The 19592-nt window shown below is 49.6% G+C and overlaps 1 protein-coding gene and 1 long non-coding RNA gene across 4 annotated transcripts; one reads left to right on the top strand and one right to left on the bottom strand.

The window, feature by feature from the left end:
• The first annotated feature begins 213 nt into the window (after positions 1 to 213).
• CRHR1 (corticotropin releasing hormone receptor 1) lies at positions 214 to 19368 on the top strand. Of its 2 annotated transcripts, XM_068212418.1 has the most exons (13): positions 214 to 340; positions 10354 to 10473; positions 11623 to 11708; positions 12557 to 12614; positions 12692 to 12798; positions 13146 to 13266; positions 13739 to 13892; positions 14130 to 14190; positions 15516 to 15588; positions 16648 to 16733; positions 18128 to 18263; positions 18455 to 18496; positions 19142 to 19368. In XM_068212418.1, the coding sequence occupies exons 2-13, from the start codon at positions 10450 to 10452 to the stop codon at positions 19280 to 19282; spliced, it is 1089 nt and encodes a 362-aa protein (XP_068068519.1). In that variant the 5' UTR covers positions 214 to 340; positions 10354 to 10449; the 3' UTR covers positions 19283 to 19368. The 2 variants fall into 2 exon arrangements, with proteins under 2 accessions (XP_068068519.1, XP_068068520.1); XM_068212419.1 differs by lacking the exon at positions 12557 to 12614 and having other exon boundaries at positions 262 to 340.
• Positions 5497 to 9000, bottom strand: LOC137486868 (uncharacterized). 2 transcript variants are annotated; one of them, XR_011005801.1, is made up of 3 exons: positions 8846 to 9000; positions 8072 to 8159; positions 5497 to 6664 (listed from the first exon to the last, which is right to left on the bottom strand). It is a non-coding gene; the product is annotated as an uncharacterized lncRNA (long non-coding RNA). The 2 variants fall into 2 exon arrangements; XR_011005800.1 differs by lacking the exon at positions 8846 to 9000 and having other exon boundaries at positions 8072 to 8317.
• Positions 19369 to 19592: the final 224 nt, after the last annotated feature.

Below are 19592 nucleotides of genomic sequence, written 5' to 3'. Positions count from 1 at the left end.
TTTGCTGAGGGGGGTATTCGAGGCAGGAGAGGATCACTGCATGGGAAACAGAGAGCAGTCCCCCAGCCTTTGGCTCAGATAAGCAGTTTCCTAGGAAGCCATCCTGTAAATGGTACATGTCCATTGTGCAAGCTTTGGGGGTGGTACCCACCCAGACATGGGCAAGCTCAGATCTGACCCAAGGAGGCATTTGGGGACGGGGAAGCAGCATATTGCACATATAACCCCACCCCTGTCTGCTCTCTCCCCATCCAGGCATTTCTCCTCTGGGATAGCCCGGTTGCAGCTTCCATCCAGGAGCAGTACTGCGAGAGCCTGCCGCCTGTCACCAACCACACTGGTGAGTGTCCCCCAGCCCCAGCCCATTCGAGCCACCCCCCAGGGGTACAGTGCTTGGAAGAGGGTGTCAGGGGTGTCTCTGGGCTCATCTGCTGCTGCATGGATCCTTTCTGGGGAGATGGGACATGCAAAAACTGCATTGCGGCCCTCTGCTGGTGCTGCTGCAGCCTCCTTGCAGGGTGACAGTGGAGACAGGTAGAAGGTGCAGATCTCAGGAGATGAAAATAGAGAAACTAAATGTCTGTTGGGCAGAGGCAGAGATGGCCAAAGAGACATCAGGGCTGGCTGCCTGTTCTATGCCATGCCCAGGGACACCAGGACTTCGGCCCCTATGTCCACCCTCCTCCTACCATCCCAGGGATGCCCAGGGATGATGACTGGAGGTTTTGACTTTTTGTGGAGATCACGTCACCAGTGCAGTGTGGCCAGCATGGCTCCGGGCTCAGCCAACTTTTGCCCCCCAGCATTTCTACACAGGTGCCATAGAGCACTTTGGGAGGCCACCAGTCATGAAGAGCTTCTGGGGACACGGCTATGGCCAGGGCTGGCTCAGCCCTGATGGGTGGGAGCAGCAGTCATGGACAGCCCACTCCTACGCAACACTATATGGGTTTGATCCAATCAGGTCAGAGCTTGTGCCAAAACTGGCTTTTAGCCTATATTCAGGATGTGACTTGGATGTCACCTCAGCAGTGACAAGGAAGTGAAAAGGAGTGGAGCTCACAGGGACAAGGAGAAAAGTCCTCCCCAGCTCTGAGATACTGCAGTGTTGATCTTTCATGACTGAATGAGAATCAGAGCACGTACCAAGGAACTCTCTGTCAGGGTGATGGATGGCCACAGGACTGGGCACTGACAGGTGGCCACAAGACTGGGCACTGAGGAATGGCCATAGGGACCCACAGGTGAGGAATGGCTGCCCACCACCCATTAACAGCAGCATTAACAGCAGCATTAACAGCTCCTTTTTAACAAATCCCATCTTGGCACCAGCTATTCCAGTGTCTGGCCAAATCCAGGCTACCTTGCCCTTCAAGAAGCTTCCCAAGCCCACGAGGTGGAGGCAGAAAGCCAGAGGACAGCAAAAGCTGTCTGTGGAATGGCAATGCTTGGATGTCTGGTCAGACAAGAAACTTGGTCATCACTCAGGTGCTTTGCTCCCTGAAGGTTTCATCACTCTGCTCAGCAAGGGCCTGTCCTTGGCCATGTTAAGCTGTGATAAATCCTGACACGGGGCAGCACGCAGGTCCCAGAAAATCCTCATGCCCAGCTCATGGCCTTTTCCACACACTGCTGGAACCTCTCAAGTCCGAGGGAGAGGTCAGAAAGGGGGGAGAATTTCTGCTGTGGTTTGCTGATTGATTGCCCTGGAATCACACCATCCTCAAACACTGAGCGCTGCTTTCTGCAGGAATTGGGCTTTGCTCAGTGGGGATTTATCAGCATGATTACAATCAGGATTTAGTGCACCTCGGTGTCCATCTCACTGGCAGAGGGGAGAATGTGAGGCTTCAGGTTTGCAAATTGTCCATTTTTTCTACACATGCAACCTGCAATTCCTGAGCAACTCATTTGGATGGGGCTGGCACATGTGAGAGCCACTTCCAGCTGGAGAAGGGGACTTAGAACCTGAGGCAGAAGTGAAACTAATTGTCTTATGTTTGTTTGGGAAGTGGAATTCAGCACAGTCCTGGTCCTTGGGGTCCATTTAGGCCCTGCCTGATGGAGACAGCGATTCCTATGGAGGGATATTTGCTAAACTGGAAACTTTGATTTGAGCTATTTAACATGAAGAGTTGTTAGGATGATGCTAATGAGAATTGCAGCAGGGCCCTGAGACTTAATTTGTTAATGTCTTCACAACCCTTGGGAAATGACACATGCTGATAACACGAGCCCAGCGGTCCCCCAGCACATGTCTTGTCAGGGAATCTGCTGGATGCATGGACAGGTACTGCCTCATGTCTGTGTGCAGCATCCCTCCTCCAAAACACAGCCCACCATGGGCTCTCCTCCTCTCCTGGGTCACCAGTCCCTTAATCTCTCAGTTTTAAAGATGATATGTAGCTGGACAGTGATGTCACCAGGGTGCCAGCACTCTCTATGCGTGTGCATTGAGCTGGAAAAGTCTCTGCCACAGCAGTGGTGTGGAGGGTGGAGGCACACTGGGGTAATGCTGTCCAGGCTCAGGGGGTACAAACTCTCATGCCAGGACATGGAGCACCTGAGCCTCACAGAGCTCTCCTTCCCTGCCCTCTTATTGTGGCAGCAGCTCTCTGGCCACAGAGAGAAACAGACCTTTCCCAAGCATCATTCTTGGAAAGCCTGTGAGAAGATCAGAGAAAAGAATGAGAAACAATTCTTATCTTAACTTGCTGCACCTGGTATTGCAAACATGTGGAATGTGTTATGGAGATTTGTTTACCAAAGGGTGGTTTCTTAATTAGCCAATGGTGATGGTGTTTGGACTGGAGGACCAATTAGGTCCACCTGTAGTGAACTAGGGTATAAAAAAGCAATGGGTTTCTTAATAAAGAATAATTGATCAGCCTTTTGTAAATGCATGGAGTCTATGCTAATTATTACCTGGCTGGGGGCCCCCTTGTGCTGACATCTTATCACCATGGTTTTACCCATCTTCCTTCAAGCCCCCAGTGCAGGGTGATATCCCTGGGAATTCAGGCTCATTGTGATGATCCAACTCGATAGTCTAGGTATCCATCAAAAATTCCTGTCAGTGAGCCCCCAGTTTTGGCTGGGACTGGGACACAGGGGCACAGCTGGATGCTCCATCAGAAATGCCTCCCACAGTAGCAGTGAAGAAGGAATATCAGGCTGGACTTGAGGTCAATGTGGTGCATTAGGAAGTCAGGTCAGCTGCACCCCCAAACATCTGCAAGCCATCAAAGTCTCAGATTAGGCTTGACAAGGAATGCAATGAGGATCAGCATCCCTTGTCTGACGTGGATAGGTGCTGTCCCAAAGGTTCTCAGACCATGGACTGACTCAGACCATGGATTTCTCTGGCTGATGATTTCGACTCCTGAGGGTCTATGTGCAGCTGCTTCTTGCCCTGTCATAAAGTCCATCAGGGAGGGACAAGGTCATTTCATCCACCGAAGCAAAGCATTCCCTGCAGCTGCAGGACTGCTTCCCTGGGGAGGGAAAGGAGAATCTGAGAACATGGGAAACCCTCTTCCTAATTAATGAGGCTTTTCTAAAGCAGCTCAGCAGAAACCACTCAAGCAGAGCAAGCTCGGAGCACTCTCACAGGGTTATTTTGCCATTCGTAGCTCTCAAGCCTGGATCAGTCCAAGCAGTTGCCACCCAATTGCTCACATCCCCCTCTGGTCCTGACTGCACGATCCACGCCTTTCAGCTTGTTATTCACAATTAATTCTTATCCTCAAGCCTGTGTGTGTGCTTAGGAGAGAGAGGGGAGCACAGAAAATTCCTTGTCAGGAAAGAAATGTTTCATGCCAGTGCCAGTTCACCTAAAGCAAAGAAAAATGACACCAAAGCTAAGCAGAAAAAAAGAAATGTCTGTGGGTTTTTAACTGAAGGTTTTTTCAAGGGGGAAAGGGAGTGTAGCTTTGCATTAAATAAGGCAAATCTAATTGTTCCAGATACAGCAAAATCCTTCGGCCAAGAAGCAGTGAGTGATGAGAACATATCCTTCACAGGCACTATCAGAGAAGTTTGGTGACACCTTTCGCAGTGGGTGACAATTTGACCAAGAGCCTTTCCACCCACTCCAGCTCAGCTCCCAAAGCGCTGACGCTGCTCCAGCAGCCCACGTGCCACTGCTCTCTCATTCACTCACTGACTCCCCTGGGGTGAGTCTGGAATTTAAATTCATAAAGGTCAAATTAACATCAGCAATGCTTTTCAGTCTCATTGGCATCTCTCCCACCGAGGCAGAAATATTAATAAAGAGCTGAGCAAGGGTTAAAGATGCAGTAACGAGTCTAGGCAGGGACTTGAGGGAGAGATATGGTACTGGGTAGTTTTGGGAAACAAAACTCTCATTTATATGGAAAATCCTCGTGTATTTAAATATACTGGTGTCAGTAAGGCCATTCTGCTCCATCATCTGGGAAACAGGGATGTCAACAGCAACTCACTGATATTCATAGATTTTATTGTAGTGGAGGAGGGAAGATGAAGAGGTTTTCTAGTAGGATACTGTGTCCCGGTATGTCCCAGTGTGAGTAGCAGCTACAGCAGTCAAACTGTACTTTGGACTGGATGCAGTGAAGTTACTGCCAGAGACTGTTCAGTTGTAGCCAAACTACAAGGCTCTGCTGGGAAAACTGCCAGGGAAGGATTTTGATGTTTCACTCACCCACCACCAAATCCCAGCCAACCCCAGGGCATAAAGAACTTCCTGCCACACTTAATTATGAAACAACTCCAAACACCCCGTGGTTCATGTCAGGAGAACAAGATAAGCCCCAAACACAACCCACTACATTATATACATATATATATATATATACACATATATATATGTTGTAAATCTGTACATGGATCATCATAAGTGACAACATTGAGCAGATGCATCAGATACCAATAGCACAAGCTAGGTTTGGTTTCTTTTATTTATTCTTCTCCAGAGCAGCAGCAAAGACCCGAGGGGATAGTCAGTGACGGTGAACAGCAACAAGTCAAAAATTCATTACAAAGACCCATAGCTATCATAATGCTTAATTAGCCTGGGTAATTATTGTACACCAAGGATCATGGAACTTGAGTGCTTGGGAGGATTTCTGGGGATTTTTTAAGGACTGGAGTCTTACAAAGGTAAATAGAAGCCCCCAATACCACCGAAAGCAGTGCTGGAGGTAGAGTGTAAGCAAGGATCTACTTTGAGGCAGCCACAGCTCCCAGCCATCCTGAGCACTGACTCCTGCTCAGAGGGAAGACAAACAGCTGCACCACCCCAATTTCTACCCCATCTTAATTAAATTATCCCCCAGTGCCATTTCTGTCAATGCCCCAAGGTGTTACTCAAGCATTTAACATCTGAGTGACTCTGCAGCTCGACCCAGCCCCCTCTCCCTGGCAGCCCAGCACCTGAAAGTAAAAGCATCCCCAAAAGGCCCCTGTTTTTGGGCAATAAGGTGTGAAATGGGTCTTTCTTCTTCACCACTCTGGTGGAGCTGCCTGGGAGGGACAAAGAGATTTTTGTGCAATTTCGCAGTTGATGCATCAGACATCACAGTGAGTTGTATTTTGATTAGATGTGGAGATGAAGCCCTGATTGCCAAATGCAAATATTGCAGCAGAGACCCAGGGGACACTCTCAAGGAGCCAGAGGCTCGAAGCAGCAGCGCAACACAGTCACAGAGGACATCAGGGCTGGACAGAAATAACTATGGTTGAAGAAGAGCTCGGGACAGGTAGTGATATGAGTTAACAACTTTCAGCTGTTAGGCTCTTGAGACACCTTAGATAAATAACACCATCACTCCCAGCCACAGGAATGAGCCTGCAGTTCAGATTTCTATCATCTCTCCTGGCCCCTTTGCATTGTAGAAGGGGAGAGAGGCTTCACTCTTCCACCCCTCAGAGTTGTGTCTGTGCACAGAAGCAAACTGGGATGTTGTGCTGGTGCACAGTTCTGCCCAGTGTAAAGCAGGATGTGTTTACCAGCACAGTTATATGCTTTGCTTTACCCCTCTTCAGAGCATCCCAGCAATGGCTTCATGGTATGATAATACTTTAGACCTCCTGGCACCAGCTCAAGAGCACTGTGGCCACACATCTGGTACTGCTGGACCAGGATAAATATGCTCCATCCTCCATTTGGTCAAAATCTTTTGGCAGATTAGCTGGGAGTGGAGAGCTTTACCTGTCAGGTGTCACATGGCTCTGTGGCTTTAGCTCAGAGCCATCTTGAAAGTCTCTGCAAGTGGTGGGAGCAGGCTGGAAAAGGATGTTTTCTAGAAACAGATGGGATATTGCTACAGTTATCCTGAGACAGTTATTGTGATATAGTTGTCTCAGTGTAAGTCCCTGGACAGACGCATTTTCTTCAGAAGAAGCTTTATATTGCTTCAGAGCAGCAGAACTCAAAGGCAATAGGGTGAGAAGGGATTGGAGCGACTTCCCCTGTGCCACATTCCCTGTCTCAAAGTAGGGCCTGCTCCTTCCTCCTCCAAACACCAAGTTTCTGTGTGGGAAGAAGCCAAATTCGGGGAATTGAGAGCAGGTAGGAAATTCACTGACCTTTCGTGCTGTAAATCTGCAAAGACCAAACCTGTGCTGCCAAAGGAGCTGAGAAGCTGGAGCACTCATGTGCAGAAGCTGGAGAATAGTCCCCCTGCAAACACGGATGGGCCATGGAGCAGGCAGTATTTAGTACTGATACATATAATTTCCATGATAAACAGTGTTCTAAATGCTGGGAGCCACTCGAGGGGGAGCTGGAGCAGGGAGTTGTGCTGGGCAAAAGGGATTTTGCAGCCCTCGTGGCACTCTTTGTCTTCATTGCTTTACTTATCACTTCCCCGTCAGGAGGATTTTTTTTCTCTTTTCTGTATGCTGGAGAGAGCAAAAAGAGCAGCATCTGCTTTATGCAGTTTTTCTTCATCAAGCCTTTCTCAGTGTGAGCCTGGAAAAAATATTACAGCCACCCACTAGATGAAAACCTGGTGGGACAGAGCTCCAAATGCTGCCAGTGGCAGCACAGGGGTGAAGCACAGGGAGAGGTCCAGGAGCATCCGACAGCCTGGCTGAGCATCTCCTCATCTGACTGCAGCCCCAGACCCCAATGTCACCCCACAGCATCACCCCAACCCATGGGACAAGGAGGGCTGAGCTCCTGGTGATGCTGGTGCACCTTCCCTGTGGTGGGACTGGTGAGACCCACTGGGTTTGGTGTCTAGTGGGATCCTGTCATGCTCTAACAGGAGTGCCAAGCAGCATCTCACCACATGCCTTGGAGAAAAGTGGAGATATTAAATCCAGCCTCGAGCAGACACATCACAGAATGATGTACCTCTGTCTGGCTACATCATTTCCACGGCTCTCTCTTGGGTTGGTTATTAATGGCATTGCTGTGGGTTTGTTTTACTGGTGGAGAGTATCATCATTGTTGCTCTCTGGCCCTGCTGACTTTTAATTGCTCACTCTTCCTGTTTGTCCTCCCTGAGCAATCTCTGTCTGTCCCTCAAAACAGACCCTGAAATGCAGGAGGGAAACTGAGGCAAAAGAGTATGCAAAGAAAACGGAGTTTGTTCCCAGCCCTACCAGTGCCTGCAAGGGGTTGTGATAGCTGCATGAGCAGCCAGGGCAGTTAGTACTGTGCAAGCTCCATTTTCCTGTGCTGCATTGTTCCAAGTGAAGCTTTTCCTGTTCCAGACATTCACACAGCTTCTCACCTCGGTGGCTAACAGGGAGAGCACTTCTAATTTAACTTTGTCCTTAGTTCAAGTAACTACTGATTGTTTTTTTCGTTACAAGGATGACTTTTTAACTGTGACCCTCTACTTCTCTGTCAAATTTGGGTCAAAACAACAAAGGAGCTCAGTAAATCCAAATGGATGCAGAAAAGCACGGACACACATGTGATAAAAGGCACCTTGTTTCCTGCAAAATACAGACTTAAAACACAACTTAAAGGGAAGGTTGCCACAGCAACCCTACACATTAGCAAAGCTAGAAACAAAGGTCATTGTTAAAATTAATTTCTCCCTACAAGCTTTAGGAGGCAGAAGGTAACACTCACCATGTTCTGATGCTTCCCCAGCTCACATGCTTGGAAGCTGTTTTTCCTTGCTAAGATATTTGAAGACACTGAAAGCCCTGAAAATTTTCTGAGAACATAGTAAAATAACAAGGAGCCAATTTTTCAGATAATCGATGAAAACAAATATTCCTCCATAAAAACCTTCATCATCATCATCAATAGTATTTTGCTTTTTTTTTCCTTTGGTCACTCTTTAGCCAGCTCTGTCCATAGGAATTTTTGGGAAAGGCATTCAAATAACAACCACAAATCCAGGGGGAAGGGAAACGCTGTGTTCTTGCACCCAAGGAGCTGTGAAATGGGGTGTTTTGTATTAGGAAATGGCAATTTCTGTCTCGGTGCCAGCAGCACAAAAACCTCTGGTACCCAGGAGCATTTTGGACTGAGCTCTTCCAGCATTTCCTGCTCACCCATTTCCTGCTTATCTGAGATTGTAGTATATGGATATTGTAGCCATTGTGCTTCCAACCTCACTGTGAGATGAAGCAGGGACATATTTAGCTACAGTACATGTTGTTCTAAATATACACAAATTATACATTAAAAAGCCTGCAATCTGGCCTACCTAATGCCTACATTAGCACACTTGTGTAGCTGGGAAAAGCCCACAAATCCTTGAAATCTGAAATAGCAGCAGCTTTGGAGTTTTCTACCCAGGAAAGACTGGAAGAGACCAACGTGAATGGCTGGGAAGGAGATTTTGCAGCCAGGAGGTGTGACATGTTTGGGGAGGCTTAGAACCAGACTGGACACACCACTGAGGAAGAGCAAGTCTGACTTATTGCCTGTTGTGGGGCTGGATGTCAACATCATGGCTGAAGGAAGAAGCAGGGCTGGGAAACCAGAGCCAGGGGACTTGGAAGCCAGGTCTAAAACTAAGTTTGTGCCAGAACTGGGCTTAGCCAGTAGTTTAGACAGGACCAGAATAATAGTTATTGTAGGATATGAGGTTATAATTATTAAAGTTGCTAAGGCTTATGCTCACCACAAGGCCCCGTGGGAAAGGCACAGCTGCAGGCTGGATGGCTGGAAGTCGCCTGAGGGGTGAGAGGCAGTTCTGAGTGAGGAGAGAGTCAGCTGAGTGACAGCTGGAGGCGAGGTTGTGATTGGCTGGAGGAGCGTGGACAGTGTAGAGAAGGAAGCTGATTGGCTGGAGGAACGCGTGGCTAGTGTATGAGCAGGAAGCTGATTGGCAGGAGGAACACGCGGACAGTGTAGGGCAGGAAGCTGATTGGATGGTAGGATGCGTGGACAGCAGCACTGCAGCTGAGCCAGCCAATGAGTGCCCTTCTTCTGTTAAGTTCTGTTAGGCCTCGGTTTGGTTTCAGTTCTGTCTGGTGGAGATTAAAGGTAGAAAAAGGGGGGCCAATCTTACAATAAGGCAATCTGCTTTGGATGCATAAGGGGGTCCATGTTGCTTTGTTCCCACTGCTATAATTCATGGCCCTTGCAAGTCTTTCACAGCCCCCATCTGGTGTCTGCCACGAGGGTTTTCTGGGGGCTGAGCTTGTGGTGACTGTGAAAAATGCATATTTTATGATTGGCTTTTTGCAAATATTACAATGAATATTATATGTGTAATGTTAGAAAGTTATGCTGTATTAATTCTCTCAAGAAGTATGTTAAATATAGTTTTAGGTTACAACAAAATGCTAAAATAGATACTCTGCGATGTAGGATTTTTTTACTAGCTCAAGCAAGAGATGAGATAATCAAGAAAGTCTTCGCACAGAGATAACAGCGACAGGGCCCATAAAGACTTACAGCCTCCTTATTGGAAAAGACAAATATTCTTCCACCTTCTCTCCGTCTTTATGGAACCACCAGGATTAAGGGGAAGAAGTTGACAAAAACCAGAAAAGTTCTTAATTTGCAAGGAATTTATGCATCATGTATGAGATATATGAATATGCAACAGGCTATTGCTTTTAAGGGTTATTCCTTTGTTCACAAAACATGCTTGTCATGGCTTTAGTGCCCGAGAGCATCCGGACGTCCGTAATTCTTTGCTTTTTATTGTCTTGTAACTGTCCTAACTCTAAATTTTGATTACTCTAATTGTATTACTATTTTTATAACCATTTTATGGTTATTAAACTTTAAAAATTTTAAAAAACCAAGTGATTGGGGTTTTTCATAGTGACCCATCAGCTGATGCAGCAGGCCCAGCTCTCCAGCCAAATCCTGACCTTTCAACAGCCTGGAAGTGGCCCGTGGTGGCCCACACACCTCTGCTAACCCTGTGCACTTTGTTCTCACAGGTCCCCAGTGCAACGCCTCGGTGGACCTGATCGGCACATGCTGGCCCCGGAGCGCGGTGGGGCAGCTGGTGGCTCGGCCCTGCCCTGAGTACTTCTATGGCGTGCGGTACAACACCACCAGTAAGAGGGGCAGCACTGCTGGGGACACGGCGGGCTAGGGTTCTGGGACACAAGTGACAATACACCTCTGGGAACAAAGCTCATCAACCATAAAGAAAACAGTGCCTCGGGCCCCAGATTTCAGGGAGGGTTGTTTCAGAGAAGCAGCTTTATAAGCAGGTCCTCCTGGGAGGAGGAGAGGGCTGATGTCCGCATCTTGGGGACACAGGCAGAGGACTAATCCTGCCCTGCCCTTGGAGGAGGTACAGGGGTCTGAAGTACCCAGCTGAGCAAAGACTGGGGGACTTTGAATGTTGTCCTCTCCTGGCACAGGTGGTTGCGCTGTCACTGCCAGTGACATGCTGGGAGTAGAGGATGTAGTGATATGAACAGTGCCCAAAGTCATTCCTAGCACAAGTTTGTGTATCTGACCACCCAAGTGCTGCTTTTGATGAAAGAAATACCTTGCTTCTCACAAAAAACATCTATTTTTCCATCCTGCACATTCTTGCAGCTATGGAAGATGGCACAGACACACAGCTCCTGCTTTGTGGTGCCTCCTGTGCTGCTGTAAGAGCCTCTCTGCATTAATCACAGCTTGAGCCTGTCTCTGAGCCTTTCCCACCCCATCACCCTGATGAGGCTCACAGCCTCCTGTTAATGGAAGTCCAGTCTCACCCCAGTGCTGGCATTGCCCCACTGCTGACACCAATGACAGACTCTCTGGGATGCCTGGGCCATTCCTTCCCAATCAGCCTTGACACCTACTGTCCTTGCTGGGAGGCAAAAAAGCTCCTAATTCAGAGAGCAAAGTGAAACTTCGTGCTGCCATCTCAGCAGAGAGCCTTGGCTGGCACATGATCACCCAAGCAAACAGCAGAGTGAAAGGGAAGAAGAGTCTAACTGGTGCTGCTTCTGCTGCATCCCTGTGTGTGGTGAGGAGGTGTTGGAGTCCCGCAGTGCCGAGGGCAGAGCTGGTGCAGATCCAAAACTCTTGAGCGGGTCTGAAATATTCCAAGGATTTTGCTTCTGCAGTTGTGACTATGGCAGTAGCTGAGCTGTCTTCAAAGCAGAATATGCCAGGCCTGGCCTGATTAGTGACAGTCAGGTCACATGCCTGTGCCTATCTTCATGCTCTGTTAACCCTTGGATGGGCATTCTCTCTTTCAGATAATGGGTACAGGGAATGCCTCGCAAACGGGAGCTGGGCAGCACGTGTCAACTACTCCCAGTGCCAGGAGATCCTCAGTGAAGAGGTAGGAGCTTGGGAGTCCCTGGGCTCTTGGCAGTAGGGCAAGAGACAGGTGATGGAGTTTTGAAAGACAACAGCATCCAGGCCAGGAATGGCCTATGGGAGTGGAGGGCTGAGCATGCAGCAGCATTCCAGTGACAAAGTTGCACGTGGCAATTATGATCCCTTCTTGATTTGCATTTTTATTCCCCATCAGAAATAAAGCCATGCCTGTTTCCATCCCCATTAAAAATCCAAGAGTATTGCCAAGGTGAGGTCCCCAGGGCCTCTGGGTACAGATCAGCCCTGTCACTTTCCTGCAGCTCCCTCCTGACACAGCACTCAGTGAAAACCCCGTCCTTCCCTACTGGCAGTGAAATAAAGGATATATTTAGGAAGCTGAAAAAGATAAAAGAATGGGGATCAAGCCCCTGAGTAAGTCAAGCCACCCCTTGAAGCAGAGGAGAAGAGATATGAGTTTTTCATTTGCAGTAGGTATAAACTCTGGTATTTAAGATGCTGATATCTCTTGCCAGGAATGTTTTTTTCACTCACTTAATTGCTTATTTACTGATTGGATGAGTGCCTAACAGCAGGAGTGATCAATTAATTCAATTATCACTCACACTTTCCTCTGCCCAAATTCATCCTAGCCTCTCAGTTGCCCCCAGGGCAATGGGGGATGAACTGAGATATAAGATTCCAGTGAGCTCAGCTGAGTTCCAGCAGGGTTTCCCCAGAGGAGGGGTTAGGATGTCTCAGCATTGAGCTGTCCTGTGAGCTGCTCTGGTACAAGTGAGATGTGAAACCAGGCTGATGCATCTCCTTCCCACATTAGCCCCATCTCCTTCCAGTCCCACTGTCCTGTCCCAGGTTGAGCTCCAATGGCTTCCTGAAAAAGGGCCCAGAATTTGAGGTGCGGCTGCCAAAGGTGATGTGGTGGAGGAGGTGGGTTTGTGCTAGTACCAGGGCTGCTGTTGACTCTCTGCCCATCTCCCCTACTCCCAGAAGAAGAGCAAGCTGCATTACCACATCGCTGTCATCATCAACTACCTGGGCCACTGTGTATCACTGGGGGCCCTCCTCGTGGCCTTTGTCCTCTTCATGCGCCTGCGGTGAGTGACAAACCTGCTGCCGTGTTCCTGCAAGGTCATCTCGGGCAGGGATGGACCCAGCTCCTGTGTTTTGCCATCTACTCTGCCACAGCCACTGCCCTCCAGGCTGGAGGGATCCTGCCTGTCTCAGGGTTGTTTTTCTTTTGCTGCTTTTTTAAAGCACTTAATTACGGAGGCAGAGGGTCCTCCTTGGTGCCTTCCACCTCCTGGTCTTCTTCCTGCCCACCACACCCAGGGCATGGTCCCAGCAGGTCACCCTTGGGGTCCCAACAGAGACACTCAGCTCTACAAACAGCACTGTCCCCAGTCCCCCTCCTCTGATGGTGCCTTGTTCCACCCCTCTCCAGGAGCATCCGGTGCCTGAGAAACATCATCCACTGGAACCTGATCACAGCCTTCATCCTACGCAATGCCACGTGGTTCGTGGTGCAGCTCACCATGAACCCAGAGGTGCACGAGAGCAATGTGGTAGGTGCAGCTTTTCCAGGCTGAGCCCAGTCCTGAGCAGCTGGGGGGTGTGAGGACCCTGGGGATCATAGAAACACAAAGTAGTTTGGGTCTGAAGGGACCTTAAGGATCATTTAGTTTCAACCCCACTACCATGGGACACCTTCACTATCCCAGGTTACTCCAAGCCCCATCCATCCTGGCCTTGGACACTTCCAGGGATGGAGCAGCCACAGCTTCTCTGGGCAACCTGTTCCAGGGCCTCACCACCTTGCCAGGGAAGATTTTTTTCTCTAAACCTACTCACTTTCAGTTTGAAGTCACTAAGATGTGACTACAAAAGCAAATTCAGGGAACAAATAGGGCTGGCTGGTGGCTGGCAGGCACCCCATGTGTATGAGAAACACGGGTTTGATTGCTCTGCTGGGGTGTATGCTGCTCCACTTGCATTGCTTGCACCACTGTGACACAGCAGCTCCACATCTCCTGACAGGTTTGGTGCCGCTTGGTCACTGCTGCCTACAATTACTTCCACGTCACCAACTTTTTCTGGATGTTTGGCGAGGGTTGCTACCTGCACACGGCCATCGTGCTCACGTACTCCACAGACAAGCTCCGCAAGTGGATGTTCATCTGCATCGGCTGGTGTGAGTGCCAGGCTTCCCATCACCCAGTGGTACCCAGGGTTTAGTGATGGGTGATGCCCCCTCCAGCCTCTGCTCCAGTTCTTCTTGCACACAAAGAGCTGCAAAAAGGAGCAGGAGGATGGGATTTGCAGGGGCACCTCATCTCACTGGGTGGTTTGTGTATGAGAAATCCTCTGTTATGGTGTGGTTTTGTGGCAACCTTGCACCTCTGACACTCAGCTGTGTGTTCCCCTGCAGGTATCCCCTTTCCCATCATCGTTGCCTGGGCCATTGGGAAGCTCTACTACGACAATGAGAAGTGAGCCTGATTGCTCTTATCCTCCATTCTTCTTTCTATCCCAAATCCTCAGGGATCAGTTATGTCAGGAATTCTGTCAGGGAAGAAAAAAAGGATAATATTCTTCCATTCTTTGTTTTATCCCACCTCTCAACTCTCTGCAGCACAAGCCCTGCCCCTGCTTGTTTCTCCTCAAAAGGCAAATGTGATTTTTAAGGGGAAAAAGAGATTAAACCAGATTTGCTACAATAGATTTGCTAAAGGGAGATGGGATTTAACCAGCAGAGATCTAAATTACCCCCAGCTGAGCCATTTTCACAGGCACCTGCTGCTGAAAGTCTTAACAGGTATCTGAGAGTTCACCCCAGAGTGGGAAGTTGAAAGGAACCCATGGAGATGAATGGCAGCTTGTTCTGTTTTCCAGAGGTAGCTTTCCCTCCTGACTGCAGAAGTCCCGTGCTACTCACACAGGCACTGATTGAACAACCTGACACAAGTGCTCCCAGGACAGGGATACACCCGAGTGAGCTCCTGCAGGTTTTGCTGAGGATAGAGCTGACCCAGACCTGTGTGTGAGGTTATGGTGAATCATGGAATATCCTGAGCTGGAAGGAACCCACAAGGAACATATAGTCCAACCCCTGGCTCTGCACAGACACCCCAACAATCCCACCTTGTGCATCCCTCAGAACATTGCCCAGAAGCTCCTGGAGCTCTGGCAGCCTTGGGGCTGTAACCGTTTCTTGGGGAGCCTGTTCAGTGCCCAAGCACCCTCTGGGGGAAGAACTTTTCCTCATATTCCCCTATGACACTACCTCAGGCCATTTCCTTGGGTCCTGCCTCTGGGGAGGAGCTGCAGCCCCTGATGAAGTCTAAACTCAGTCACCTCTGCCCAGCTGAACATTACAAATGTCCTCAATTGCTTCTCATGTGGCCCCTCCAGACTGCTCCCTGTCTTCATGTCCCTCCTTTGGATGCTCTCTAATGGTTTCAGATCTTTCTGACATTGTTGTGCCCAAAACTGCCCACAGGATACAAGGTGAGGCTGCCCCCATGCAGAACAGAGTGGGGACAGTCACCTCCTTTGTGAGGAGGGTGTCCCTGCTTGTCCTGCAATAACCAGCTCCCACATCCACATGGGGCCCGTAAACACTCCCACAAGCCCACGTGCACCTCCTTTTACTGAGTTCCCAGAGAAACTATTCCACAATGGCTGTACCAGTTTGAGTTTTAGTGCTTTCACCTCACAGACAGTGACTTACAGAGACTGTGCAAGGACAGGAGTCTATCCAGGTCACTTCCAAGGTGTCAGCCTTGTCCCTGACACCACTGTCCTTGCTTTGCAGGTGCTGGTTTGGGAAGCGAGCAGGTGTTTATACTGACTACATTTACCAAGGCCCCATGATCCTGGTGCTTCTGGTAAGAGCAAAATGACCTTTTGTGTGCTAAATAGAGTCCTTCTGTGTGCAGGTGGGACACAGCTGCTTCTGTACAGGGTATTGCCCCCTCCTTTAGCTTCACTCTGCGGGGGCTGGTTCTGCTGCCCCACAGCAGCACTAGCCCTCACCCAAACTGCCCCTTGAGCAATTTTGGGCTTGGTGTGGGCTGCCGAAGGAGCCTGGAGACCTCACTCTGACAGGGGTGTCCCATCAGCAGACTCCAACATGCATCAGTAGGTCCCTCCATCCCTACCATGGCACTGTTTGGGTGTGGGTGGATGCTTTGCCAAGCATTTGCAGAAGCCTGGGATGCTTGACTCCATTCCCTGATCCTGATTCCACCTCTCTGTTCCTGGTCCCCAGCTGAGTAGCTGTGCTTGATCCAAGGGTCACATGGATGGGGCTTTGTCTTTTGGGGAGGGACAAAGAAGAGCAGAGGTGGCAGGTCACAAGCTGGGGGTCCAACCTGTGTTTGCAGGGGGAAAGCCGAAGTTCCAAAACTATTCCTTCCTCCTTGCCCAGTGCTGAGAAAACTCAAGGGAGTAAAAATCACTGGCATGATGGAATAATTGATCCTGCTTCCCATTTCTCAGCCCGTCAGGCAGCCAGGCCACTACTAATTCCTGTCAATTGTGCTCAGCCCCAAAGGCTCCTTCCCATTCCCTCATTAGCGATTCAGCAGCCAAGAGAGCAACCAGGCAGACCCTGGATGTGATGACAGCCACTCTCTACCTTAGATTCTTCCTCTCCCCCTGCTTTTTCACCTTCAGCCATTCCTCTAGCACTTGTCCTTCCCTGGCAATCTCCTGGCATGCCCTGCTGCCCTGATCCCCATACCAAACTCCTAAATCTTATTGTTCAAGTGTTTTTACAAAAGGCAGACATCCTCTCATGGTGTGTGGAAGGCAGTAGATCAAGTTCAAGAGGAAACATTCCTATTTCCCCTGGCTCCCCCTTCCCGCCCCCCCCACCATTGCAAGAGGAAATGGAAGGAAATACTGAGGGAGCAGACACTAACCAGTGACCCTGTTCCTCCCAGATCAACTTCATTTTTCTATTCAACATTGTCCGAATCCTCATGACGAAGCTCCGAGCTTCAACCACGTCAGAGACAATCCAGTACAGGTAAGAGCATGAGCGACCCTGCCAGAAGCCAACCTAGGAACTGGGTACTCTCATGATTAGTGGGAATGGGAACAGCCCCATTAGCCAGGTAGCAAGGGGATGGGAGCATGGACAGACACCTAAGAGCACCTCAAATGCTCTTTGGAAGCACATGGTCATTAAATCTGGCCAGGGAGAGCCTTGTGATGTAGAGTGTGGATGACTGTTTCTGCCTTTGAAGTGAACCCTTGGGATTTGAGTCTCTTTGCAAAAGCCTGTTCTGATGGGACCTGATGAGCTCTCCAGGCTGGGAGCTGCAAATCCTGGCATGGAGGTGAGAATTAAATCACTGCTTGACAGAAAAGCAAAAGCTGAGGAAACTGATGAATCGATGCCACCCCAACACCTCCTTGTAAAGAAGAAGACAGTACTCCCACAGCACAAGGCAGGAAGATTTAACCCCTCCTTGCCTGTTGGGGAATATTTTGCAGACAATATAAGAGGTGCATGGTTAGAGCAGCTCCCGAGAGCACCTGGAGAAGAAGACACTTTGGGCGTCATCATTGCCTCTGGATCATTTTGTGGGCAGGAACTGGGGAATCTCTCTGTGTGCTGGGTCAAGAGAAACTGGTTTGAGATGGAGGGTGGCTTTTTCAGCTGAAAAAGGAAAAATTCTGGTTCTATTCTTGGGAAAGCTACACCAGTGAATGTGCTATACTGTAGTTTTCCAGCTCCTGTACTTGGTTCCCTCCAGCTCCTCCATGTCATCAGCCCATTTGTGTCAGGGACTGTTCTCTCCTCTAAATCAGAGTTGAAAAACAGGTCCCAGACTCCCTCCCTGCCCAGCTCAGACCCTCCAGGGATGGCCATCTACTGTTGGAATCTGTCCATTAACAGGATTTTTAAGCAAAAAGTGATGAATTGGCATTGTTCTTGTCCCCTGATCCAAAGGAATGAGGTGCAAACCCCCATCCTTCCCACACTCTCTGTATCAGCACTATGACTTTTCACAAACTGTACTTGTAATCTCGTCAAGATATCAAATTAATTACCTGAGATAAGGTTTCCACAAACTCATGTTGAAGGGTCTGAATTATTATACCCTCCTTAATTCCTTTTTAATTGAGCTGTAGATCAGCCAAAGCAATCATTCCATGCCAGCTCAAGGTCAGGTCTCTGCTCTCCATTGCCCTTTTCTGGGTGGAGGAGCAGAGCAGGGGGCCAGTGCTCAAACCAGCCCAGTCCCTTGGGAACTGCACTGGAAAACAGCCCAACTTGGCTCCATCCTCCCCTAGTCACTGGTTTTCAAGTCCCAGCAGACCAGTCTAAGCCATGCTGGTGCTGGGAGTGGGATGGGCAGAATCCTTGTGCCCAGGGCTGCACTGTAGCAGCTCAGGTCCCTATTTTCTCCCTAGGAAAGCAGTCAAGGCTACACTGGTGCTGCTGCCCTTGCTGGGGATCACCTACATGCTGTTCTTTGTCAACCCCGGGGAGGATGAGATCTCCAGGATAGTCTTTATCTACTTCAACTCCTTTCTGGAATCTTTCCAGGTAATGATCCTCCACACTGGCTTCCGTCCCAGTCCTCTCACCAAGGGATGTGGAGAAGCCCATCCTAGCTGATGCCTCATCCCACTTCTGCCCCCTCCCAAAACCAGACACCCCCAAATCCCAGAGCTGTTCCAAAGATCCTGGCTCAGGGGTACCTGTTGGCTGTGATTCTGCTGCTTGTCTCCTTCCAGGGCTTCTTCGTCTCTGTCTTCTACTGCTTCCTGAACAGCGAGGTGAGCACAGTTTTTTGTGGGGGCCTACACCCTTCCTTGCAAGCAGACAAGTTCAGCACAAGGCTCTACTGCTGCACAGGGTTTGGAGGGTGCTGGTCCTTAATTCCCCATCTGAAGGTCTTTGGTGATCAGAATTGGTGCTTCACATCCAGCTATATCTGCAGCCCCAGATTTTGCCAAGACAGGAATGGCTGCTGTCTGTCTCCTCCTCTGGAGGAGGAAAATCCACCCCCAAGAACAGATGCTTTCATGGTGCACCTGTGTGATTTGGTGCAGCAGAGCCAAGGGTCCTCCCCATTCCAGGGAAATCCTTCCCCAGGGTGAGCCCCATACACGTGTGGATTGCACATGGATGAGGATATCTCCCAGGCTCTGACCCAAAACACAAACAGCCGAAAGCAAAGGAGCTGAGAGTAGAAGTGAATCCTGGGTCCAGATATTTGGGCCACTCTTTCCTCTGCCTCCTCCAAATGCTCTCACACCTTTGCTCAGGAACTCAGGAAAGTTCACCCTGCATGAACCTGTTTTGTTAGCAAATCACATATCATTAATCCATTTTTGGCTGGAGGACTGAGGAGAAGGATGGCTGGTGCCTCTGAACAGCGTCTGTGTGATGACCAAATGTCCCTCATTCATCTCGCCCAGGTGCGATCGGCCGTGCGGAAGCGGTGGCACCGGTGGCAGGACAAGCACTCCATCCGTGCCCGCGTGGCAAGGGCCATGTCCATCCCCACCTCCCCGACCCGCGTCAGCTTCCACAGCATCAAGCAATCCACAGCTGTCTGAGCCAGGAGCAAGAGGCTGCACTGGGAGCCGATGTCCCCACTGGGACGTGGGGAGCCCCTGGGAAGAGGGCACGGCACAAGACCAGGTCCTGCAAGGACCAGCCGCGCAAGGAGAGCATGAACTCACTCGGTCATGGGACACCTGCACAGCTCCTACCCCATGTGCTGGGCAGGCCTGGAGGACAGGACAGCTGAGATGCTGTTTTGTCGTCTCCCTGGCAGCTGTGTGACCTACTGGCATGGCAGAAAGAGCCAGAAGGACCTGGAGAGGTTGCAGCAGCTTTCTGCCAGCTCCATCCTGGGCATGATGT

This window comes from Anomalospiza imberbis, chromosome 22, assembly GCF_031753505.1.
Source record: "Anomalospiza imberbis isolate Cuckoo-Finch-1a 21T00152 chromosome 22, ASM3175350v1, whole genome shotgun sequence".
NCBI classification, from domain to species: domain Eukaryota; kingdom Metazoa; phylum Chordata; class Aves; order Passeriformes; family Viduidae; genus Anomalospiza; species Anomalospiza imberbis.
Note: the sequence above shows the minus strand (reverse complement) of the source record. Positions and strands in the feature narration are given on the sequence as shown.

Bases quoted from the DNA above. Each gene is read 5' to 3' on its own strand.
- CRHR1 (XM_068212418.1), top strand. From the start codon at position 10,450: ATGGCGTGCGGTACAACACCACCA. The intron at 11,709-12,556 runs GTAGGAGCTTGG...GTCCTGTCCCAG, and splicing joins AGGAGATCCTCAGTGAAGAG to GTTGAGCTCCAATGGCTTCC. The intron at 12,615-12,691 runs GTGATGTGGTGG...CCCTACTCCCAG, and splicing joins TTGAGGTGCGGCTGCCAAAG to AAGAAGAGCAAGCTGCATTA.